The sequence below is a fragment of the Epinephelus lanceolatus genome, chromosome 4 (assembly GCF_041903045.1).
Source record: "Epinephelus lanceolatus isolate andai-2023 chromosome 4, ASM4190304v1, whole genome shotgun sequence".
Classification (NCBI taxonomy): Eukaryota; Metazoa; Chordata; class Actinopteri; order Perciformes; family Serranidae; genus Epinephelus; species Epinephelus lanceolatus.
In genome coordinates, this window is record NC_135737.1 from 40,574,548 (window position 1) to 40,601,355 (window position 26,808).

The following is a 26,808-nucleotide window of genomic DNA, read 5'->3' on the forward strand; positions in this document are numbered from 1 at the left end:
TCAGTCACTGCTCTCAGTGCTTCCTGAAAACCTTAAAGGAAATGTGTCTTCATCCCAGTTCATGCGTGCACACTTCATACTCACCATAGAGACATTACGCCTCCGCAGACAGGCGTGGGCACGTGTGCATACACATGCACACATATACTGTACACACACGCTAATCAATTCCCTCCAGACAAGATTAACCAATCTATCTTCATTACGCTTCATTAAACAGATAACGTGAAGCACACACTTCATGTGCAGGAAGCTGTATTCTCCTGTGGGCACTGACAAAGATGCATGAAATGTTGCATTGTAATTAATTGTTTCTTTAGACAGTACATCACGTTCTATTCATCCTTCATGATTGAGTTGCTCTCCATACACACCAGGTGAGATTACTGACAGTTAATTGCTGCGCTTAGAAAGAAATCGTCGAGCCTCTTCCTCTCATCTCTCATTTGAATTCTCTTCTCTCTTCTCTCTTCTTTGATCTTTGCAGTCACCTGGTTTTCTCTTTCTGTGTATCCAGCACCAAACCAAAGCAATGAAGAAGAGATTGAGCTTCAATAGAATTTCCATGGCAACTGATTTTCAATCATACCTCTCCAATCACATTACTCTAGCAGTTTGTCCAGGGAGAGCTGAGTATGATCTGGTTTAGACTTTGATCATGATCCCACTGATCTTTCAATCAATATGAAATGATACTGTATGAGCTGACCTCCATCTCCATCATGCACTTGATTTGGAACATTTGGTTATTTTTTGCTTTCTGTTTCAAACACTGAGGCCAGACACAGTTTTTTCAAATATCTGGCGTTTGAGCTTGAGCCATGTATGAAGTCAGACTGACGTTTCAGGGGTGTTGTTACCTATTGTTTATGTGAGCTTTATGGCATTAAAAGGTGCAGCATTTATGTGTGTCCGCCAAAGCAGAACAGCTGTTTTTCCGCTAACCTCCCATATCGAAGTCCCTGAAGTTGCCGGTTCATTTCTTCGGGTCGAGACGCTTCAGTCTCGTGGAGCCTGCAGCCCCTCACTCGTAACATGAGCATGAACTTGCCCACAATTGAGACTACTGACATTTACTGTTGTTATAAACAATGCATTTTCCACACTCACCCCAGAGATCTCCTCTGTGCAATTTATTTCCACCGCCAAGATTTCATCATTCTTTATTTTCTTAGATTAAGGGAAGAATCAGTCAATGTTATTGTAGTTATTACATTTGCTATGTCCTAGGAGACTCCCTCCCTCATTCAGGGCAGATAATTGCATCTTTCTGAGATATCTGCACTGTTGGCACACTGGCCACAAGCAGATGATTTCTTATTAAGTTACTGCAGTGTCCATTAAGTCCATTGAAATTGGTTGAAATGTAGGTAGAATCGACGTTCAAGTCAAACAAACAAGCTGTAGATCTTTGTGTTGTGTGCAAACAAAGTGTTATCATATGCAGCACACCTCCACCAAATAAATTTAGTAAGTAATGATACCACAGAGTCTTCACCACAATGCTACCTTCAAATGTAGTGAGAAGGTGAAGTACAAAAGATATGGCAGCACAAAAAAGACTTTGCCATTTCCTGCTCCTGACCCTCCCACAGATCTTTAATAAGACATAGCAGATCTTCCTTAATGAGATGCCAAGACGCTGTGTTCTTTACATGGCTAATTAGCTGGATTGCTCGTTAAACAATTAGTCAGATATCTGTCTGGTCGTCTCTGTGGTTTTCCTCCAGTCAGTTCCAATGCTTTGTCTGACATTTGCAGATATTGCTCCTCTGTTAATTGAAGCTTTCAGACAAACAACTAATAAAAGTCAGCTTAACAAGTGGTTGAATATTAAATGTGCTTTCAGCTTAAGAGTCAATCGCAGTCATTCAGTCTGTGTTTCCCAGCATGTCCTGACTGTGAATTTGAAACAATTCATTGTGGACTATGAGTGTTGAAGCATGCTGTAGTTCAAATTGCTCCTTAATTATTTTAGCCCTTAATCAAAAGTAAGTCTCGGTGGACTTAAAGGTGTCAGACACACACACAAATACACACACAGAAATACTCACACTTGTCTTATGTTAGAATTTGAGGCCTTTTTATTCAACAACAAAACCAAGCACACTTTACACATCACATGAAGTGTGAATATGCAGAGATCTGTTTATAGAGAGTTGATGAAATGACAGGAACAGGAAATCTTTGCCCAGATATCCACAAATCAGATCCTTTGAAATATTGGGTGTTTCCTCCGGAGGCTCATCGTCGTCATCAGTTCCAAGATCAGGACACTGAAAGTTACCAAACATAATTTTGTTGAATGCCTACCAAGAAAATAAAGTGTCCTATGTCTTAAGCCCAGTTCAGACCAGTGATTCACGATGAGGTGAAACCTTTGGAGAACGTTGCAGAGAACAGTTGCAGTGGTGTGAACTGGCCATCTGAGCTCGATTCAAGCTTGCTGATGGTGTCACCTGCAACTCAGCTGGTCTAATTGCTGGCGGCTAGTTTTAGAACGTAAAGCACATCACCTGTTTCTACAGTCAATCGGCTTGTAGTGAAGTCTGCTGGTCAAGTCAAAATTACCGCAGATAGCAGGTGCTCTGTCCCCCCTGAGCCCTCTGTTTCCATCCTCATATGTGCCGGTGTTAGACAGTGGGTCGCTGTTGCTTGATGTATGTACTTATGCCCCCTCACACACACACATTCTCATTGACTGCTAACTTATATTATTGAGGGGTATTTATTATGAATACAGTTCATCTGATGCTCATTTTATGTTTTTCGACATATCACTACTACAAGTGCTGCTGTAGCCAGTATCTCACTATCACTATCCTCATTCATATTTTAACAAGCTACAAATTATATTCAGCCTCAAAATAAGCCTGAAAAGCCTGCAAATCAGAACAGAAGTACAGAGAGTTGTTGCATAGAGATGCTACACCATCTAATCTAGTTGCATTGGTGTGAACCTGCAGGTTTTTAGAACCCTGCAGAACAGCACATTGATCATCTCTTCATGAATCTTTGGTCTGATCTGGGCTTTATGTCTTGCCTTCAGGGTCATACAACAAGTGACATGAACTCCTTCATTTTGGACATACCGACACCTTTAAAGATCTATATCTATTACTAATATGAACTGTGAAACATGACATTTCAACAGTGACATTGTGTTCCATTATGTACCCAACACACAGTATTCTGGATGCAGTATGTCCCTGAATGTTCTCAGTGATTCTTGAATTCTGTCAGTTTGGCCATTTTGCTTGCTCTTTCATAAAGCATCTTAGTGTCCTCTATGCTAATGGTGGCCGTGCCAAGCTGATGTGGGTGGCAAAATAATAGCAGTAGTCTCAGGGGAGGTCATAATAAATTCTTATTTTTTTTATCTGTTATTTCAGTTGCAAAAGCATACAGTTAAAATAAAAAGTCAGCTTCTATAGCAGGAGTGGTAGTACATAACAAATATCTGATAAAACATAGAACATCTAACGAGTATAGTATAGATACTGTACATGAAAACATGCGTCCAAATGAACTTGTTTAATGCTAAGTTAGGCTAACCGGCTGCTGGCTTTGTTGTGTAACTCCTGACAAGTAAGTAGATATTTCTCAAAATGCTGAACTATTCCTTGAAAAGTTCAAAAGTTTCTTACCTGGATTAGTTGAAGGGAAAATATATTTCTGTTCAAAATGATGGCCAGTAGATCATGCTGCTGAGGAAGGAGTGGGAAAAGTAAGAGTTGAACTTGAAAGGAAATTTTATTACGGTGGAACAAAGCTCAAACATTAACTTTGTCTTCATCCAACTTCTCCTTTCTCTCCTTTCTTTTGTCTCCCTCTTTGTTCCTCTCCCTCTGGCCTCTCTCCAATCCCTTCTTCACTTCTTACTCTATCTCACTGCAGCAGAGCCGTTGGATGGAGAAGAGTACTTGGATATTATAGGTATCATGCGAAACCAAGCAGGTCGCTATGAATGCAAGGCCAGCAACGACGTCGCCACGCCTGATGTCAAATATGTCAACGTGGTTGTCAGCTGTAAGTAGCCACACACTGCAGCACTCACCATCTTCCAAACTCAACAATGATCAATAATTTCATCATATTTCATAACAGAAATATTACAAGATGATACACTCAACAGATAGAAGTGTAGGCTGTGAAATTCAAGATTGGAATTAAGCATAGAGACGTGGAGAATATAGCGTGGCAGAGAGTGGTGGCTTCGTCTTGAAAGTTTTGGAGCACCCTTCAGTCTTTTCAAGACGAACCCAGGTAGACAGAGAACGATCTCTCTGTGATTGCAACTGTCATTTCCATGGTGATTCTCACTTACCATCATCATTTAAGAGACACTTAGCATTTCAAAACACGATCACCTAATTACATCTTGTCAGGGGTCCATGTTGGATCTGAAGAGTGTAATGCATATGTTGGCTGTTGAGGATTGATGAACAGCTCATGAGACATCACAAACCAACTTCCCCCCCAGAGGAGTTATAGGATTCTCTTTGATCTGAACAAATCACGTCTGGCTGGTTGCCCAATTTGTACTTTCGCCAAGTCTAAGTGCCTGTATGAAATGATAAAGATTTCTATATTAAACTATTTCTTAGTTTTTAATCCTAAATGGAAAATGGGCATTAATCCACATCGGACATATTTCTGGCCGTTGTGATGTTTGGAGAAATCATTATGTGTTTATGATGAATGTTAATAAACTTGATGAATTTGAAGTTTTAACACTGATTACTTTTCCCACAAATCATAGCTCTTGGGGCTTAAAGGGCTTAAGATAGATTGAAATTTTACACAACATAATATAGCACCTTGACCTTATCCAAGATTTTTGTTTTCAGTGAGATTCAATACAGAACATATGTCTTATAGGAAATAGTTTTCCTATTGTTCCAGTAACCCTTTTTAGACATACTTCGTTGAATGACATTAAAGATCTAGTGTGTTGGATTTGCAAATGTAGCATCTTGACCTCATCCATTTCTCTTTTCTTTTTTCAGTGAGATTCAATACAAAGTATATGTCATTATATAAAAGGGCTTGCCTTTTGTTCCAATAACCCTATGTAGACCTCTTTGGCCAACTGACATTGTAGATCTAGTGTGTGGGATTTAGTGGCATCTAGCGGTGAGGTTGCAGAACTGAAACTTCCCCCATGTCCTAAGCATGTAGGAGCATGTAAGAGCATGTAGGGTGGCTGGCGTGAAAATGTGAATGGTACTATCTAGAGCCAGTGTTTGGCTTGCCAGTTCTGGGCCACTGTAGAAACACCATGGGGGGACTCTGTGGAAGAGGACCCACTCTGTATGTAGATAGAAACAGCTCATTCTGAGGAATCAGGAACACAATTCTTATTTTCATGTGATTATAAACTACTGAAAACATAGTTATGAATATTATATACCATTTCTGCCAGTATACAGTATGCCCCTAAATCCTACATGCTGGACCTTTAACTCATTTTTTTAGGAAAGGGAAAACAGAGCATTTAAAAGAAAGACATTAATAAAGTAAAAGATAAAAATTTGAAGTTTTAGCACTGATTACATTTTTAAGTCTGGCCCCAAATAATATGTCTGACTTTAGTTCTTGGGGCTTAAAGACGTTCGGATAGATTGAAATTTTACACAACAAAATGAAGCAACTTGACCTTATCCAAGATTTTTTTTTTCAGTGAGATTAATACAGAGCATATGCTATTATATGAAACAGCTCACCTTTTGTTCCATTGACCCTATTTAGACATACTTGGCCAAATGACATGAAAGATGTAGTGTGTAAGATTTAGTGGCATCTAGTGGTGAGGTTGCAGAACTGCAACTTCCTCTATATGCTTAGCATGTAGGACAAGTAAAGCAGCCAACGTGAAAATGCAGATGGCTCTATCTTGAGCCAGTGTTTGGCTTGCCTGCTCTGGTCTACTGTAGAAACACCATGGCACAAATAAACAAATGAAAACATAGTTATGAAGATTATATACCATTTCTGCTGATTTTGCCCCTAAATTCTTCACGTTGGACCATTGATTCAATTTTTAAGGAAAGGACTTCTGAGCATTTCAAAGACAAATTGAAAGAAGACACAAGTGCCATGCGAAATAATTTTATTAGGGAGGATCTTAACACTTCAGCGTGAGAATTGGTTTGGTTAATGGTTTTAAGATGTAACTTATGTCAACATTATGTGACTCTGCAGACCCTCCGACAATAAAGAAAACCCAGAGCTCAGAGACTCAAGTGGGCCGCATAGCGACACTGCAGTGTGACGCCACCGCTGTGCCTACGCCAGAGTTTGAATGGTACAGAGACGAAAAAAGGTAAAACCTGACACATATTTGCACTCCCAGCATCCATGTCACAAATACACAGGTGTACAGAGGTGTGTACATGATGATGAGGTGACAAAACCCAGTGTCTTAATTCTGATTGAAGAACATGAAAAACAGATAGAAACACTGGGCAGTCGCCAGATGGATCATCACTAAGACACTGATTCAGCCTCGTTCTGTGTATTTTTCTTTGCTTTATCCCAGTCAAGGACTAAGAGAATGTGTTCAAATGCATACGCCACAACAAGTCAACAAGCCATTAAATAGAGCACAAGCCATTAGCCTCCTCCATCACAAACAACCATATCAACTGTAAGACTGATCCACCAAAGCTGCTGGCACCCCTCATGGTCTGCAGCTCCTTTATTACTGGAATTACCTCCTGTAACTTTTCCAGGATGGAAAAACGTCTCTCTCTTACATGTCCGATTACTGGAAACAACAAAGTCTTTATGATAAGCCTTCACTACAAAAGCTTTTACTGTATATATGAGTTGCAATGGTTTGGGAAAAATTGTGTCATGATTTCAGTACCATAACTTAGTACCTACTTTAAGGTTTATTTTGGTGGATTCTGTATTGAAACATGCTGATTTGTGATCAGTGCTATAGAGTCCTGCTGGTGCATGTGATGATAGGTTGCAGAAATAACCCTAAAGAGACAGTTCACCCTAAATCAAAACGGCATGTTTCCTCTTACCTGTAGTGCTATTTATCAGTCCGAGTTGTTTGGGTGTGAATTGTCAAGTGTTGGAGATGTCAGTATTAGAGATGTCTGCCTCTTCTTGACTATAATGGAAATAGATGGGTCTTGGCTTGTGGTGCATAAAGAACCAAAAAAGTACATTTGAAATGTTCAACAGCAATGTCTCTTTCCAGCAGTCATGACCTGGTTACTCAAGATATTCCACGGACTTTGTTGTGAGCAGTTTCATGTAGGAATTACTTTCTTACTACCAAACCACACCCCCCACAGAGAAGGAAGGGTGCATCTACTGCTAGCTCACCTATCACTAAGTTAGCTAACATTACAGCTCAGCTGAGAAGGACACCATTAATGTTTACATCTTGCGCTGTCACAAGTACAGGCCTCTTGTCCACGAGTAGATGCACGCTTCCTCCTGTGCAGGAAACACACGGCGAGTGTACTTATAGTTGAGAAGACAGAAAATAGTTCCTCAATCAAACTGCTCACATCTTGAGTAACCACGTCATGATCTCTGGAAGGGAACGCTGCTGTTGAGTTTTTCAAATGTATTCTTTTGGCACTTTGAGCACCGCACGTCAAGCGCCATCTAGTCCCATCATATTGGAGAGAAGGCAGACATCTCTATGACCAATATCTCCAACACTCTGCAACTCACACTAAAACAATCTAGATTCACGAATAGCACCACAGGTAAGAGGAAAATATGTATTTTTGATTTGGGGATGAACTGCCCCTTGGAATAGACTTGACCTGACTTACCTGGAGGCAAGGAACAAACTTTGTTTATGTTGCAGCCATTAAAATAATGAGGCAAAACAATGATTTACATTGAATTTACTTAGGCATGAAAATGACAGCTGTAAACAAACTGTTTGCTGTTATGAGCACAATTAATGAGCAATTAATGAACACCATTGCTTTCTAAATTAAAAATCATATTGAACACTGTTCCTTATGCTAATATTTGGTGAATATTACACTGAACAGTCACGCATCTCAGCGCTGTCTTCAAACAACAGGACTACTCTGAGGTCCAGTCTGTGATCTGGGTCAGAAACTTTCCACATGCTCTCTCCAGAGTAGTTTCCTCCTCATCTCCCAAATGTGGCAGCAGCTTCATCACTTTGTTCCCTGTGCCAGGCGTGCTCCGTATCATTTTGCTCAGTGGCTATAATGGAGCTCTTTGATCCCTTTGTCAAATCTGCCCTCACAGTGGTCCCATTGTCACATCCCAATGTTAATTTGATGACATCATCTGTGTAGTTTGATAATGACTAATCACCCACTTAATCACTCAGTAGGCTGGTACTCCGCTGTTAATTGATCATAACTGCATGCGACAGCAGTGGATTCTTCTCTGATTTTCTTTTGAGAAGAGAAAAGGGAGAACAGACTGGGTGTCCTCCTGGATGCAATTTATATACTGTAGTCAGTGAAAATCTCAATAACCCCTTTTCTCATAACACAAGTAATTCCAGCGAAATGGAAATCAGCTTCCAGGCACTATACTGTCTCCTGTGAAATCACAATTTGTGTGACCAGACACAGATGTTCATTCGAAAACGATCAATTTAAGTGTCATGCATGTATCTGGGAGACACTTGAAGAGGACCAAAGTGTAATGACATTCAAAGGCAGTGACGACCCAGTCACTCCATTTCAAGACTTATCATTTAATAACCTGAGAGAGATCCGCCCTCTGCAGCAAACTCGCCACCTGAGTCAGAGACTTGAGACTTGAACAGAGGAACGGCTAATGATTAAAAAACGGAAAAAAAAACTGCACATACAGAGCGTCATGATCTGCAGTTTTACTCCCACCCAAACTTCAGCAGTAAAAGTTCACCCAAGATTGGGAGGAAAATATTGGAGGAGTGTCACAAGTGTTATCACAGATATGGTCTCTAAAGTAATAGGCCTATCACGCCAGTGCTCGAAAAAGAAAGATTTATGGTCGTTGAAATATTTTTGCATTATCTGTTGTTTCCAACTGCCATCTATCTCAGTTGTTTTGTCCCCTGGAGGATTTTGGCTGTGTGCCTATTCTTTGCCCCCTTCTCCCTATGCGCCAGTAGAAGGTGTTATTGCACTTTCTTCTTGGATGATGATGATGTTAATGCACCATAATAATATCATTTATCCCTGCTTGGCTAGTTAATTTCTTAGTCCCCTCCCCAAGAATCAAAGCAAGTGCTCTGTAGCCTGTTGTGTCTTATTTACCTGATTATCAAGGTCTGGCTCCTGCGATTGTTCCCATCTAATCAGTTTAACCTCATTGACACACAGGTTATCAGTGGACACCTTGAAATCTGCATGTTAGTTATGCAGTTTGCAGTAACAGAGCCAGATTTATCACATAAAATTGGTACTATTTTTTAAGCAGTAGGGGTTCTTTGTTTCAGACAGCGATGGACAGCAGCAGTATTTTTATCTGCAGCTGGCAAATATTGATTTTGCCTGCTGAAATGACAACTCTGCCTGCAGATTTTTACCAGCTGTAACTAGTTAGATAACATTAGCTGCATAATTTGGTTGAAAGCAAAGTCTGCGGCTGACTTTTCTAAAACAAGAACCCTGTAAAGTGGGTGTTAATTATGCACTTGATGGCTATTTTTTTCATTCGAAACAAGCCATTTTCCATGTTGGCGATAAAGGAGTTAATTAAATCCCTTCTCAGCTGGAACAGAATAACCAGAACTTTGCACCCTTACTGGTCACACCTGCACTAGCAACTAACAAATTTACGTCCCCCACCATTTTGGTCCCTACTAGTTAAAGCACTTGAAACGTGAGAAGACGGGGAGATACATTAGAACGGATGGATTTGGATTGTCACCTCTCATTATTTAAGCCTCAGACACAACACTTTGATCATTTATACATTTTCTGATTAGCACTGATTCTTTGTTTCTTTAATCCCTTTCTTTAACGGTGTTTTGACAAAGTGTCATGTTTCATGTTTTAATCACTGATACCCTTCAGTTGCAGGATTTATCTTTGCAAAGTCTCACTGTATTTGACATTAATTTATTGTTTTCCTTAATCCCCTGCTATATTTTTTAATATATTTTGTTTTTGATTTGTTGATGTGGGGAGTGAAGTTAGCATTAAAACTATTCCGATACCCCAAGCACACTATGTTAATGTTTTATTAATACTGCGACAACACAGGAAATCTTTGCCTCTTGGTCCAGACCTGTTCAGTTTGGCAACTTCCAACTTTTCATTTCCTCTCGATGGGTTATGTTACCCCAAACAAATCACACAGCAGCTCTCTTGGAATAGCATTGAGGCACACATTTTTTGCTCCAGTTATCTAGTGCCAAGTTTGAAAAGCATCGCTCTCACCTGCCCAAACAAACCAAACTAAAGGAGTAAACACTTCAGAGTTCGAACAAACTGTTTGGCACAAGCTGGTGTACACACACTGGGCTGCAGAGCTCGCTCCTCTCTCCTCCACTGACTGGAGAGGCTTAACTCACCTAACCTTGTGCATTGCATATCCCCACTCTGTCAGTCTTAATATCCACAAACCCACATGGAAGCGCGGAGCTCATCCTCTAAAACATAAATGAATCATTGCTTCACCACATCTGTGACTTCACCAGGATCTCAGAGTCTCCATTAGCCTCTGTAGAGACCGATACATCATGATCCGAGAGCAGCTGGCCAGAAGTTCATAACTGAAAAATATTACTACCTGGCTGTCATGACCCTCCCTGCCCCTTTTGGCTCTTCTCACTGGTCGTCCATGATGGAATCTGGATGAGACTGTAAATTGCCTGCCCCTTTAGCCTGACTGATTCAGTAAGAATTACAAATCTGACGGTGCGCAGAGGAAATATTGTGCAATTTTACGCACTTTCTCTTGTTAACCTCATAATTCATAAGAGTACCTGGTATTGAGTTTGCAGAGTCAATCATTGTCGATCTACTAAGGCATCTTTTACAGTAGGTTGCTCCTGCTCTTTGTGCAATAAATTACGTCTCCCATGTTTATTACATGACAAAATCCGACGTGAGCTGTTAGCTAACGTGATAGACAGATATGTTTGTTGTTTTGTCAGCTGATACGTGGCTGTCACAGGCACTGAGCCGTTTTCAATCATCTCTGGGTTACAAGTCTCAGCAGGACTCTCCACTTGATTTCATTTATCATCGGCCTTGAATCATAACAGGCCTGTCACTTTCTCTGGCAGTGATAACCTACTTTAGATGCTCCCACACGCTACAGAATCAAATCCGTCCATCTGATGATTTGCACTGGTCTTTCATCTCTGCCGGCCTGCGACCGCAGCCCTGCGTGCACACACTGCATGCCCCCTGTCAAATAGAGGGGTCAAATCATTTCAATCTAGGGTTTAATGTAACGGAGAGGCTCTGTGCATCAAGTCGGGATCACTGGAGATATCCACTGGAGCACTGCTGCCCTCTGCCTGCAAGGAAGGACAAGTAGGATGCAGATATGGTGAGAACACTTGAAAAACGTCCCTCCAAAAAAAAAAAAAGGTAGACGTGCACGATTTCTGCCAACTTCTCTGATAATGTATTCCAGTCCATTATGCCAGATGAAGGGAGCTGGCAGAGACACAGGCATATTTGAGGATGAACTTGAAATCAGAAGTGAGTGAAGTTGCCGGCTGCAGATCTGCTCGTGCCAAACGCGTTAAAAGTTAAAATGGGCAGCAGAAATGTCGAGCTTGATAAATGCTAATAGAAAAGGAGACACACTTTGGGGGCCGGAGATCCAGTTTGCTGTTTTTAATGCTCCAGTTTTCTGTGGCTTGGTATTTAAACTCCAAGCATGTGTGAAAAAAAATTAAATAAAGGTCCAACGTGAAATCTCCAGTGTGAAAACAAAAGAGAGTTCTATCTCTTTTGACCTGTTTAGGTCAGTTTATCCCCCTGCTTCTGCATTACAATCATGCGCTGTAATCTATAGTAAAAAAAGCTGTTTGCTTTCAGCTCCCTGTAGTGCTGTGTATTATCTGGGTCTCTCAGCATGCTCTCTGGGCAGGCAGGCCTTTTTAATAGTGCAGTCACCTCTCATGAAGACACACTGGAGAATATATCTGCTGCTGGCCTTACCGTGGGAGGGGGGTTTGCTTTTAGATGAAGTGGGGACACTGCTGGTGCACTTGCCCTCCCTTAGCTCTTGCTCTCTGCCTTTCAGATACACACACACACACACACACACACACTGCCACCGTTCCCAAGGTGTCCCTATGGGAAGGACCTCAGCACTTTATCAAGTCCCCAGTGAGCCCCAAATTATGCTGTGCCATGATGTGCGTTTTTCCTTTTTATGTTAATATTTTCTATCAGCCAAGTGTGTGTCAGCACAAACTTCCCTCTCCCCCCCGCTCCAGTTCCGATTACCACATAACCCAGACTTAAGCAGGATTAAGTTGAAGCGCCTTAAATGAACTTCACCTCATTCATGATACAAAAGGGCTCAATCAGCCAAGAACAAGCAGAATCCATTATGTGGGCTGTGTTATTAAAAAGAGTTTTATTTGGTTGTGATGATGTAAGGAACAGTTCATCAGCGAGGTACACAGCCTGAGTCAGCGTATTGTATTGATTAATTTGTGCTGAAAGGGGTTCAAGGTTGACATAATTGATTGGCAGAAGTTTGGTGGTCATTAAGACTCCCAGAAGTGCAGGGAAGGACTTCAGCAGAATACTAATCTTCCATCTGAAAATGGGATGATGACAACCAAAGAAATGAAAGAGAACAATGACGAACAAATACCACATAGAAATCATCCATCCAGACATTTCCTAGGCAGTGTTTTCCTCACATTCACAAACCTCAATGAAATAAATAAATGAATAAATACAAACTTCTTTGCTCACCACATGATTCAAAGGTCAAGGATTGCTGTCTGGTAAACACAATGTCAGACTGTTAATGAAAGAGATTTGTTCCAAAATGAGAGAGGTTGATCTTCCCTCACAACAATCACAACGCCTACACCCAGAGAGTTCACTGACATGACACTGATGCCTGCTACTGCGAAGTGATTTCCAGTATGAAAGTACGATCGTCTGTATGGAATATGAATAATGCTGTTAGCTGTGTGAAGACCTTTACACACACAGTACATAAAATCATGTCTTTTGCAATTATTGAGATTTGCTCTTCGAGGTCTGTTATTTGTTTGTAAGGCAAGACAAGTTTATTTTTAAGGCTGCACAGTAAAACCAAGTGATATCTGAATCACAGAAGCTGCAATTTTTTCATGAAGGTAAAATGTGTCACAACATACTGTGATAAATAAAGCATTGATATGCTTTGGATCCCGGCCTACAGATTATATTCCAGAAGTAAGGGAAGTAACTGTAAAACTTCAATTAAAAGCTTTGTCCCATTTAAACGCCTAGTCTTTTTTACTAGCCTGGTGTGGCTACACTGGCAAATAAAGGCCTGTCTCAATTAGAGGCCTGGTCTGGTTGCCAAGCAATTCATTTTTATGGAAGTTCTTTGGATGTGTAAAACCGGATTGCTGACTACCCACTTGAGCTAATGTTAGTTAGCTGTTTAGATCATACAACTTTAAATGTTTAAACTTTTGTAAAAATGGAAATGCTACACATTATTAGCTCGGTTCATTTTACCGAAACCATGAGCACCAGAGATGACCGTAATTCATTCAGATTTACCGGTATGACAGAAAAACAAGTGGTGACTCTGTTCCTCTGAAGCTGTCATAAAGTCAGAAAAGTCAGAATAAGTGTCCATTCCTCAGTTACCCTGTAAGTTATTTATGTTTCTTAAGTCCCAAAGAGTCCACCGATCAACAGAATCAAAAGTGTTTTTCGTGGTGTTGTGTTGGTAAGCCGGGAGCTGTAAAACAAGTGCCATAACATAACACATAATTGATATGTTATTGGAAGCCTGATTTTTATGCAAGTAATATTCATACTGGTCCAAATTAACAATTTTATCGTATTTCCCAACTTTGCTGAGCAACAGTTTTGTGTAAAAGGAATTAAAGGCCTGTCTTGAATATAAGCCTGTTGAGTTATTTAAGCAAGTAATAGCCTGGGCTACTAATTAAAGTTTGACAATATACAAAATTACTGTTTCAACTAAAATCTCAACTCATGTCACAATCACAATGTCTGTCCAAATTAGTGTGATATATATATATATATATATTTTTTATGTGTATTGTTCAGCCATGTGTATTCATATAGCACATTTTGGCAAATAGGTACTTCAGAGTGTCTTACATAAAACATTTAAAGGACCACAACAAAGTGAAAAAACGCATTAAAGGATATTAAACACGATTAAACACGATGCTATTAAAGAGCTGCAGAATAGAAAATAAAAACAAGGTAAAATATAAGACAGGTATAAAATACAAGAATAAAAGTTACAGTGCAGTGTAAGATATTAATATTTGATTTAATTAAAGGCAGCAACAAACAGAAAAGTCTTTAACCTTGATTTAAAATAACTGAGAGTTGCAGCAGACCTGCAGTTCTCTAAGAGTTTGTTCCAGATACTTGGTGCATTAAAACTAAACGCTGCTTCGACATGTTTAGTCTTGACTCTGGGGACATGAAACAGACCTGTCCCAGATGACCTGAGGGGTCTGGATGGTTCATAGTGTAGTGGCAGATATGTATTTGAGACCTGTAATATTCAGTATGAACCAAGAGTACTTTTTTTTTTTTTTTTTTAATTGATCCTCCTGACAGACAGGAGATATGTAAATTTGGCTGCTTTCAAATGTCACCTTCACAGCTTTCAGTATGTAGTGGTTTTGCATAAACTGCCACATTAAATATAAGTTAAATGGAACGTAATTTGTACAAAGTAAAATACAGCAGAAATGTAAAATGTCGACAAAATGAATGCATCATTAAGTCATTTTGTGAAGAGACTAAAATAAAACCTATTTAATATGACGGTACATGCTAGAGGCAGAAGTATTGTGTCTCTGGGATGTCTCACCAGTCAGAACACAGCTGTTTCCTGTCAGCCATGTTGTGAAAAGTGCCATGTTGGTGTAAGGTTGATAATCTGTTTAAATCTATTTTTACACCACAAGTATGACACTTTTTTTCCAAAAAAAAGAAAAGTCTCTTTTAGTACAACATCAGCATACGTTGTTGGTTAATTAAGCTCTAATGAAGTCTCCTGTCTCCTTTACCTGCACAGTCACTGCAGACACTATTATTTTACCAAAAATGTCACTAACTCCCCAAAGTCCTTGGATTTTCATTACTTTGCAATTTACTTTAAATGGCACCCCTTCGGTCTGTCTCTCCTCTCCAGGCTGTCCAATGCCCAGGGCATCAATATCCAGATTCTTGGCACTACAACTACTCTTGTGATTGCCAACGTCACTGAAGAGGATTATGGGAACTATACCTGTGTGGCCTCGAACCGACTGGGTGTCCAGAATGCCAGTCTTTTCCTCTATAGTGAGTATAGACATTGCTGCCATTTGATTCACAGTTTGAATCCAAAATAGGAGATTCCTGTTTTCATAAATAAATCAGCATGACACATTTCCCTTGACGCCTCTAAGGATTTCATACTTCACAGTATTGAGTGTCAAGTATCAAAGCAAGGTTATAGTTTCACTTCTACAGCAAACGATGATTTAAATCATTGAGAGTTTCAAGGTGAGATTGAATGACTTTGAGGTGTTAATTCCATTAACCTACTTCCTCACTGAATCATTGAAAACCAGCAGGGAGGAAACTCGCTGTAATCATGTGTGCTTTTCTATAAGCTTCACTGCGAGAGCTGAACAATTGGAAACTATAACCAGAACTGAAACTTGCCGTGTAGAATTTTCAGTCATTTGCCGAACAATGTATACAACTCTGCGTGAGAGTAATTTAACTGAACCCTCATGGGAATCCAGGAATATGGCTGGAGAGGGAAGGTGACATCTGGTATATGGGTGATGGGAGTAACCTCAAAGGAACAGATTACTCTGAATATGTTCTCAGATTATCCAAATCCACTTTCAACACCCTAAAAAGTCCTAAAATGGGGCAAAAGTACACTCACGTTAATGTTTATCTTCATCATTTCAATGTCTATTAAGCTTGGTGGAATGGAAGAATGCTTAGTAACTTTTATTCAGACTGTTATTTCCTGTTGAATAATTTAATAATATCAGAGTGGAGAAAATGGGTAACACTTTACTTGAAGGTGTCTACATAAGGGCAATCTGGAAATCCATTGGTAAAAAAAAAAAAAAAAAATTCTTCCTTTACCTCTAGAGGCACAGCCCAGAGTTTTTCGACTAACCGGAAGTGAAGGGGCCTCACGCCCTTCACTTCCGGCGGTGCCCCCAGGGAATCACCGTGTTGTTTACAAATACTTCGGGTAGAAAACCAGCAGAGTTTAGCTATATATCACATTTTTCACGTCACTATATCACCATGTAGACTAATCTAATGTTTGTTAAGTCTATAAACACAATGACTGAACAAACATTACTATTTCTGTGTGCACGTAATTAATATGGTTATCGTAGATTAGCGGGGCTAACCGTTAGCTGTTAACGTTAGCCGTTAGCATTGTCTATAACCATAGACTGTATAAAAATAAGGTAATAACTCAATAAACGGTCCGTGAATAAAATATTTTTTCCAGCGAATATCTTAGTTACAACATGATTGAGCTAGCAAAGCAGTTTTGTGTTGCTATGTGTGGTATTTATTCAGTTATGGGAAATCACGATGTCTAGAAAGCATCAGTGGCTGCAGCTGACAGGGACAGTTAGCAAAGCTAACATCAGGACGTCACCTGTTAAAAGCCTCCCATTGCCGGATACGACATGAAACTACTCCAGTTAGCTCAATCATGTTGTAACTAAGACATCCACCGGAAAAAATATTTTTTTTCACGTTGACGAGATGGCATTACTGGAGCGGTCGCTATGGACGTGCTATGGACGCAGAGCTTGCTGTTTCTGTAGGTACACATTTCCTGGGGACACCTGCACGTCTCGCACCGCGCCCCCTCCATTGTGATTGGCTAAAGCGCAGCATCGTTCAGACTCAAAGCCCCGCCCTGCCCCCCTCTCTAGTCGTCTTTCACACAGGGCTGCTGACAGATTCTACAATGTAGATTGCAGAATCTGTTTTGAGAGATTAACATAAGGGTGACATGACACTGTCATAACTATGATATGACACCGTCATGAACTTGTCATAAACATTATGTACATGTCATAAACGCTTATGACTGCTGTCATTAGGTGTCATTCAGTTTTTGTAATGACAAGTTGACATTGTTTGGGTTGTCTTGATTATGACAACTTGACATTAATCAAAGTGACATTACCAGAAGTTGTCCTTGTTATGACAACTTGACATTAAATTTGTTTGGGATGTCCTTATTATGACAACTTGACATTAACCAGGATGACATTACCAGAAGATTTCTTTGTATCAATCATTATGTCAACTGTCATGAACACAAAAAGAGGTGCATTTCTTGTTAATGTCAGGTTGTCATGACAAAGACAACTTCTAGTAATGCCAGAAGTCAAGTTGTCATAATCAAGACAACCCAAACAATGTCAACTTGTCATTACAAAAACCGAATGACACTTAATGACAGCAGTCATAAACATTTATGACATGTACATAATGTTCATGACAGGTTCATGACCGTGTCATGTCATAGTTATGACAGTGTCATGTCACTCTTATACCTTCAAGTAAAGTGTTACAGAAAAAGGACTACAACCTGCTTTGTGTATTCCGTAATAGCCAATATACCAAATATGGTCAAATCAGTATTACAATGCATAAAAATCAAAGGTAAGAATGTGAAGATTAGTTAAGGTATATTCATAAAGAGTTTAGTATTTGTAATATGTATTAAACCTTCTAGTCTCATGATCAATTTTTAGCCACTGGATGTAACCAGTCACTGGCTTTAACACAGATCAGCCAAAACATTAAAACCACTGGCTGCTGAAGTGAATAACATTGATTGTTTTGTTACAGTGCAATGTTCTGCTCCATGTTCTGCTAGTCCAGTCAATCTAACTCATAAAATGGCCAAACAAAGGATAAATTGCAATAGTAATGTGTCATAGTTTTTATTGGTCCTGATACCCTCCTGCATCATGTATTAAAGGTATATCTTCATGGATTCATTGGAACATTATTAATTCAAGGTCAAAAGCAAAGTGTTAAGATTTTACAGTTACCTGTTCTGGGTGAAATAATGTTAATATTGGAGGGTCTACGTACACCAAACCAACAAATCTGGCATCTTTTCCAACATGTTTGGGGTCAACCCTTTCAGTAAAACACCTTTCAAGAGGATATTCTGATGTATTGTACTTGTATTTGGGGTACTACTACCCAACAACCAATTTTTTTGCCAATTTGGCCCCAAATTTCGAGCCCTGAATTTACCTTGATCCACTAATAGTTTACTTTTTTTATTTCGATGTCCCAAGAGATCACTAAAAACCTTGAATGATTACTATTGCAGTTTTCCCTGGGTCAAACCCCAGGTTGATTGGACTATTTTGGGTCCTGGCATTTATGTGGATGCCACCTGACAGATCAAGTAATGTCTGTCAAGGGTGATTAGTTAGATTAAAAATTAGTTACCAAATGAAATTCAGCTAAGATTGTGGGTACTTTTTTCTTATTTAGTTTTGTTTTAATGTTCTGGTTGAACCATTCAGATATTATGTACCAAAATTCAAATTGGTAGCCTAGTATTCGGCATAAGGCTAATGTTAGATTAACAGCAAATAACTGCAACAATATCTGAATCATACAATCAGAACATTGAACCAAAAGTAATACATTGTTAAGTAACTTCAAGAGCCACATGACAACAGTATATGAATTTGTGAATCCTAGGATGGTGAAGGAACGGCCTTCCTTATTCTGCCGTACTCTGCCTCTGCCTGGCTTACCCTGACGTTCTTACTCTAACCTTGACCAATCCTACTCCTCTCGCCTAAACCTTATCTCTCCAACCAACAAAGGCAACAAGTACGAATCAGTCATAGCATGGGGTAGGAGGATAAGGTGGGTCATTTCTTTACCATTCTAGGATTTGGAAATTTGTCAACGGTATCCCCCATGTGTGTCGCTTTTTCATGTCCCCCAGAAACACAAGTTGTTTTCCATTGTGTTCTGTGTGACTCGCAGCATTTCTGTATTTTTTCAAGGGTGAAGCTTTTATTTCAACATTTGGGAGGGCACATATGAAACAGGGGTTTGGGGGTCCTCCACAGGAAAACTTGGAGCATCAAACATTTAATTTCCTGCATTCTGATCAATTTTTGTGCACCAATTTGTGCTTTTTCTGCAGCAATTTATGGTGTAATGTTGTCAAAATAAAAGTCCTGTGCTACCTAAATGTTTTTTGTGGAGAATAGAAATGCACGTTATAAATATTGAGGGGGGCGTGTCCCCTACTTCCCCTGAAATTCACACCTATTTGTCTGTTTGAATGTGTTTTCTAAAGCTGCAGTGCATTGCACTCCCAGGGGCAACATACTTATATTTCCACAGTTTATGCCACTTCTGTGCTCTCTGAAGCATGAATTAGTTTTGAGCTTCCATCACAGCAAGGAAGGCAATAGCACAACATGGCCACCAGATGTTACCAAACACCTCTCAAAGTTTGTCATCACTGGTTCAGAGGAAGTACATACGTAACATATAAATGTAAAATATCAATCAATCAATCAATCAATTATCTGTGTGAATGCTCAAGAAAACCAAAGTGGTGGATATCCATATGTTTGCTATCCTATTTTTTTTCTGCAGATGGTATGCCAGTCTGAGTGAGCTCTCTGGCAGGGAATCTACATTAACACTCCCCTCTGTCTCTGCCCACTTTGCAGGACCCGGGACAGGTCGAGATATCAACGGCTCTGCCTGTGTAGCTCAATCACTGTGGCTCCTGCTGGCCTCCTTCGCCTGCCTTTTCTTCAAGTGTTAATACCACTGCCCTCCTCTTCCACTTCTCCCCCCTCCTGGCCTTTCTTCCTCTTCCTCATCCTCCTTCTCTCCAACTCACCGACATCCTTATTGCTACCTTATTACCAACTTTACTGCTCCTGCCCCCCCACCCCCAGACTGTTTGCATCATGATACAAAAACCTTACATGCTCTCGGGCACTGCTTACAGATATTATGAAAGTGATGGGTTATGAGTATAATGTTATAAGAACCACAAAAAAAGTGAAATGAAGGACAGGACAAGCAAACAGTGCTCTTTTAAAGAATTGCATTGTTCTTTTTAATTCGTATGCACTTCTTTGTTTCTGCTATATCTTGTCTTCGGGGTCTGGAACAGGTTTGGGATTTTTTTTTTTTTTTTGTCTTCATGGGAAAGCAGAGGCACCCACTCACAGGGATGCCAACAATCATTTGTCTCTAGAAATACTGAAGACATAAGTTATATTTCTTCTTCGTCCCATAGATGCGTTATGTTAACTGAGATAGTAGATTTAACCGAGTGTTTAACCAGTGCATTAATGAGCAACATGCAAAGTCTCTGCCAAATATACATAAACTATATAGATTTGAAACTAACACATACAGAAATCAAAGGGAAAACACTGCAGCTGATCGTGTCAGGAGATTAGAGGTTGATATTAAAGTCTGTTCTACCATAATCTGATGCTACTAGACTGAAACACAGACACAGAGCATTAGCCGGATATCTGTCCAATCAATGACACTGTTTCTAGATGCAGCACTTGGGGTTGTTGCCGTCGAGCCCAGAAACCGAGGATGCAGTGAATAGAATCGACTTGATCCTACTGAGCTAAACCGTGCGGAGTACAAACCTGAGGGAATTAGTTTATCCAGTTTTATCTGGATAACCTACATCTTCATTCGGTGACTCTGCTACCACTCGCCTTTATTCCAAAATAGTTCCTCTTTTCTTTTGCAGCAGGAAAAGAAACACAGTAGGTTATAATGATGCGTACTGTACATAGTAAAATTTTGTATTTCTCTATGATAAGGCAACTTGTTCTGCCACTGTAACAACCGCAAACAGAGGAAGCTGTTGCAGTGTATGTTGCTTGTTCGACAACCAACCAACCATACTGTGCAGTTTGTCTCTGCTCCACAGCAGGCTGCACCGCATTTAGCTGCATATACTGTACCACATACAGTGTTCGCTTTTAGTTTATGAGTTTTAGGATCATTCTTCTATACTGCTGGAATTTGGATAACAATGTATGACACCAATGAATGACTTACTTTTTAGTTTTCTCTTTCAAAGAAGTGTGCGTGTTTTAATATGAAATGATACAGAAAAATTCATAATATATTGATATTGAGGTTATTTTTTTCTGTCTTTACCTCATTCATTTTAGTTGTGTGTACATATATATACTTGAATCCAATGTCCTTATACTATATGAAAAGGCAAATTTTATGTGTCCATGTTTCTGAATAGGGTAGCAATTTGTTGAGGATGAATACTTGTAGATCTCTTGAACTGGCAACCCTGCTCTATCATGTGAACCGAAACCCATTAGAAAAATTCTGTTTCTTTCTTTCTTTCTTTCTTTTTTTTTAAAGCATAAAAAGAAGATAGTTTTGTGCAGTTATTATTGTACCTATCCTTGAGATGATATAATAAGTGCTGGCTTAAATGATGTTATAGGGAATGGAATGCTATGTTTAGCTTGTAATGCTCTGCCATGTACCAGGAATTCAATGTGAGAGCTGCGAACAAATGCTTATTCTCCTCAGTGGCCACCAAGGCCACTGTGCTGATATTGGCATCTCTAACAACCATTATATTACATGTCCTACAGCAAATTTTCCCATCACACCTCGCCAATCACTGGATTTTTTTTTTTTTACCTAATGAGCAAAATGGTTGAATGCCAATATTTTGTAAAAGAAGAAGACCTTTCAAACAGTGCAGTTCTTTCAGGAAACATCTCAGACGTCATTCCTGTTGTGAAAAGAATTGCTGAAACTGGTGCACTATTAGCTGCCTTTTCTTGCCATTTCTTTTGACCTGCTGTGAGGTGACTAATAATGTGCGGACTTCGGTGCCCAGCTCGGCTTCTCGACTGGATGTGTGTTCACGTCTCTGCTCTTCTAACAACCAAGCTGAGATAGTACTAGTACTGTAAAACACACATGTAATTACTGTCATCCTTGTCATTAAAGAAATTGTCCCCAGTGTTTTCATTGTAAATGCTTCTGAGGCTGTGGTTGTGTGACTTTTTGTAGTATTGGTGATGCCATCTGATCCAGTCTAACTTCCATGTAGGGGAAACAGTATAAGCAGAGCTGCACAGAGACTGAAACAGGCCAAAATTTCAAACAGAGCTGAAGCATTTAAACAGTTAAAATAAACAATGTGTCTATCATCTCTATTAACCACAACACAAACAATATCTTACAATCAGATTTCTCAGTCTAGGAAGTGATCAGAACGCTGCTTTATCCTGTCATCATCTTGCTTTATTTTATTTTTATTTTTTAATTGATTTTCTACGACTGAACAACTCTGCTGTATCCACTTTAATGTGGATTAACTTGACTCATGATGTTTTTCTACTACATTGGTATTTCTGCTGACTCTCGTACTGCTTTTTAAGCCTCTGGCTACCCGTACATGGGGATGCCAGTTTGTCAGCAACCGTTATCTCCTTACTGTAGTAAGAAGTGAATGATCTGGAAGCTTTAGTGAAAAAAAGTTCTTCATGATCAGTTTGCATGAGAGTGGTCTGTGCTACATGTCTATTTCAGTAAGTCTGTCTGTCTCACTATGTGTTGTGTAAGGGAAAAAAAAAACTCAGGGCAGAGCAAGGCTGGCCTTGGGCAGACTCTCAGACAAACATTTTTTTTTTTTTTTTTGGTTATTTGTTTTGTTTGCTGGAGGAGACCCTGGCAGACAACCACAGCAGGGTCAAACATCTCCAAATTGTTCTCGGCATTCATTTTAACCTGCTTGGAATGCATCACACATAGAGTTCACTGCATCAAGAAAAATACAGTGATGAATCCTACAAGGATGCTACAGTAAATTGACTGTCATTGTCTAAACTTTCTACCATTCAGGTGATTTTCATGTGGATGTCCAAGTGTGTCCATGCAGGTTAAAACCAGCCAATAAGCACTGACTGATACTAAGACCACTTATGTAAAAGCCATGGAGCTCTGTCTTATCCATAAAGCAGAAAGAAATAAGTACTACTATCCTTCCATTGCTCAAAGAGACCAACAGCCAGCCTATGGACACAACACCGACCCCCCCCTGTAGACAGACGTGGATATCTACTGAAGACTGTAGATACTGCTACCTAGTTTACTCTTGAGCATTGCCTCAAAACATGACCATTGCTTCACTGTACAAAACTGGCTTATGTATGTGCGCGTGTGTATTCTGATCCTGATTCTGTTCATTATTAATAACCTACCTGAAAAGTTAACATGCGGCATGAGATACATGACAAGTTGGCCAAACAGCTAACTTTCTCCTTTTCGTTGAGCTATGGTTACAGTAGTAACCCTCTATTTTAAATTTAGATTCTTTTTTTTTTCTTTTCCTTCTCTGTGTGTATATACAGTGTGATGTTTCTACACTAGAATGTTGTAAAGTCAGCAAATCCATAAGATCGTGTTTATACAACGCAACATTTAAAGATTTAAAAAGCAAATGTAACTATCACGTTTGTACTTCCCTTCCCTTTGTCATGGGAAATTAAGGTTCAATCATGGATTATGACACAGCAATGTCCCATTTTTGTTATGTTTTTTTTCTGTTTTATTTTACTTTATTATGGCATAAGGTAATTGCAGTCAGTTTCTAAAAAAATGATATGTAATAAAGGTATATGAGAAAATGTTCATAACACAAAATAAAGTTGTTTGAATTCAATGTTCTGTATTTGAATGTGACTTGAGATGTCGGGGCAAGTAACCTCTTTTTTTGGAGACAGCTTGGAACACACAGAATCCTAATGGTAAAATTGTGTTTATCACCGTGTAACATGCAAATAAAATAATATATGTATTGTTGTATTCTCTCTGGAAGACATTTTGTCCTCAAAAAGCATGAGAAATACAACTGAGTTTCAGCTCGCCACCAAGGGAATGTTCCAGTTTCACTTTTTTTTTTTGTGTGCCGGGTAAGAGCGGTGTTATCACCACACATGGATGCAAATTAATACCAGTATGACTTTTTGTATGACATCTCTTTGCAGTGTACTGCCACAGCAGCAGCTGCAGTAAAGTGTTTCACCACAAGATGTCATACCAAACCAAATTATGCTCCCAGCATGTCTTGAGAATTGGCAGAATGAGGACATAAACACATTATACTTTGTCATTATTAGTATCTGACTATGGAAATGAACAAGGAATGTAGCTGTGTCAAAGGGTTATAAAAATGCCTGTAGCTGCACAGTATCCATTAAAAAACCCCACACAGCTGGGAGAATGTGGGGGAGAAAAGCAAATGTGTTCATTTGTTCAATGGGGACTGCGCCGTGTGTAAAAGTAGACATTATATTTTATATAATATATGTTTTCATCTAAAAAGACTGGGTGCAATGGTTACAACTACAGTCAATTCTTTTTTTAATATTGCTTTAAATAGATATATATTTTTTAAATAAAAGGGATAGACCAAAGAAACGTGAGATAATAATGATAAACTTTGGGGGTATAGAGCAGTATAGCAGTATAGTATCCTGTAAAAGATCATATCATAAAGAGATAATTAAAAACATAATAGTATAGTGTGCCATGAAAATTGTTGCAACAATATAAGAGTGAAGTATAACAAGGAAATATCATTAAAAAATACATCATTGTGAAATAGACATAGACAGACATTATATTATAGTGTAATCTATCATTGTAAAGTGTATCTTCAATATGTCTTACTACATTATGTCATAAAAAGTCCCAGTATAGTGTGTCATAAAAAAATATATCATAAACAAATTATAATACAATGTTGAAAAAGTCAGAAGAACTCATTATATAGTATGCTGTTGAAATGGCATTTTTTAAAAAGTCAAAGTACAGTATGTAGTATTGTATGTCATAAAAAGGGAAAATATATATATCATAAATGGTAAAAATACAGTATGCCATCCAAAATGTTATTTAAGCACTCATAGTATAGTGTGCCCCCAAAATATAAAAAAAAGAGTCATACTATAATAACATCAACATTAAAAAAAAGTCAAGAATACTATGCAATAAAAATGTCATAATATAGTTTATAGATATAGTATAGTATGTCACAGTTTATTATGTTATCAAAACTGTCATGAGTATATTTAGATTACTATTACATTAAAACTGTCATAGAAAAAGTCATAGTATAGTATTCCCTCAAAATTGTCATAGTTTAGTATGTTATCAAAATTATCATTAAAACATCACAGTATAGTATGCTGTCAAGATGAGAGTAAAAATGTTGTAGTGTAGCATGTCGTTCAAAGATCATAAAAAAGTCATAGTATATCATGTTAAAAATAGCATGAAAACATCATAGTCTAGCATGGTATTCAAAGTTGCATGAAAACATCATAGTACAGCATGTCGTTCAATATTGCATGAAAAAGTCATAGTATAGCATGTCAATCAAAATATGAAAACGTCACAGTATAGGTCGATCAAAATATAAAACAGTCATAGTATAGTATGTTGTTCAAAATTGCATAAAAAAAGTCATAGTATAGCAGGTCGATCAAAATATCAGGAAAAGTCAAAGTATAGCATGTCGTTCAAAATTGCATGAAAAAGTCATAGTATAGTATGTCGATCAAAATATCATAAAAACGTCATAGTATAGTATGTCGATCAAAATATCATAAAAACGTCATAGTATAGTATGTCATTCAAAATTGCACAAAAAAGTCATAATATATTATGTCATTTCAAATGCCATGAAAACGTCAGAGTATAGCATGTTGTTCAAAATTGCATAAAAAAGTCATAGTATAGTATGTTGTTCAAAATTGCATAAAAAAGTCATAGTATAGTATGTTGTTCATAATTGCATAAAAAAGTCATAGTATAGCAGGTCGATCAAAATATCATAAAACGTCATAGTATGGCATGTCATTCAAAATTGCATAAAAAAATTTCATAGTATAACATGTCGTTCAAAATTGCATAAAAAAGTCATAGTATAGTATGTTGTTGAATATTGCATAAAAAAGTCATAGTATAGCATGTCATTCAAAATTGCATAAAAAAGTCATAGTATAGTATGTCATTCAATATACCATAAAAACGTTGTAGTATAACATGTGGTTCAAAATTACATAAAAGAGTCTTAGTATAGTATGTCATTCAATATACCATAAAAACGTCAAAGTATAGTATCTCGTTCAAAATTGCATCAAAAAGTCATAGTATAGTATGTTGTTCAAAATTGCATTAAAATATCATAGTATAGCAGGTCAATCAAAATATCATAAAAACGTCATAGTAGAGCATGTCATTCAAAATTGCATAAAAAAAGTCATAGTATAATATGTCATTCAAAATTGTATAAAAAAGTCATAGTATAGTATGTCATTTCAAATACCATAAAATCGTCATAGTAGAGCATGTCGTTCAGAATTGCACAAAAAAGTCATAGTATAGCATGTCATTTCAAGTACCATAAAAACATCATAGTAGAGCATGTCTTTAAAAATTGCACAAAAAAGTCATAGTATAGTATGTCGTTCAAAATTGCATAAAAAAGTCATAATATAGTAGGTCGTTCAAAATATCATATAAATATCATAGGTAT

At 38.5% G+C, this 26,808-nt stretch overlaps 1 protein-coding gene across 4 annotated transcripts in view; it reads left to right on the forward strand.

Annotated features, from left to right (window-relative positions):
• Positions 1 to 23,927, forward strand: part of lsamp (limbic system associated membrane protein) — a 754,238-nt gene extending 730,311 nt beyond the window's left edge. For all 4 annotated transcript variants that reach the window (XM_078167295.1, XM_078167294.1, XM_033630981.2 and 1 more), the window contains 4 exons: positions 3,898 to 4,029; positions 6,205 to 6,325; positions 15,340 to 15,488; positions 19,913 to 23,927. In XM_078167295.1, the coding sequence (XP_078023421.1) occupies positions 3,898 to 4,029; positions 6,205 to 6,325; positions 15,340 to 15,488; positions 19,913 to 20,010 (500 nt within the window). In that variant the 3' untranslated portion in view covers positions 20,011 to 23,927. The remainder of the gene's footprint in view (positions 1 to 3,897; positions 4,030 to 6,204; positions 6,326 to 15,339; positions 15,489 to 19,912) is intronic.
• Positions 23,928 to 26,808: the final 2,881 nt, after the last annotated feature.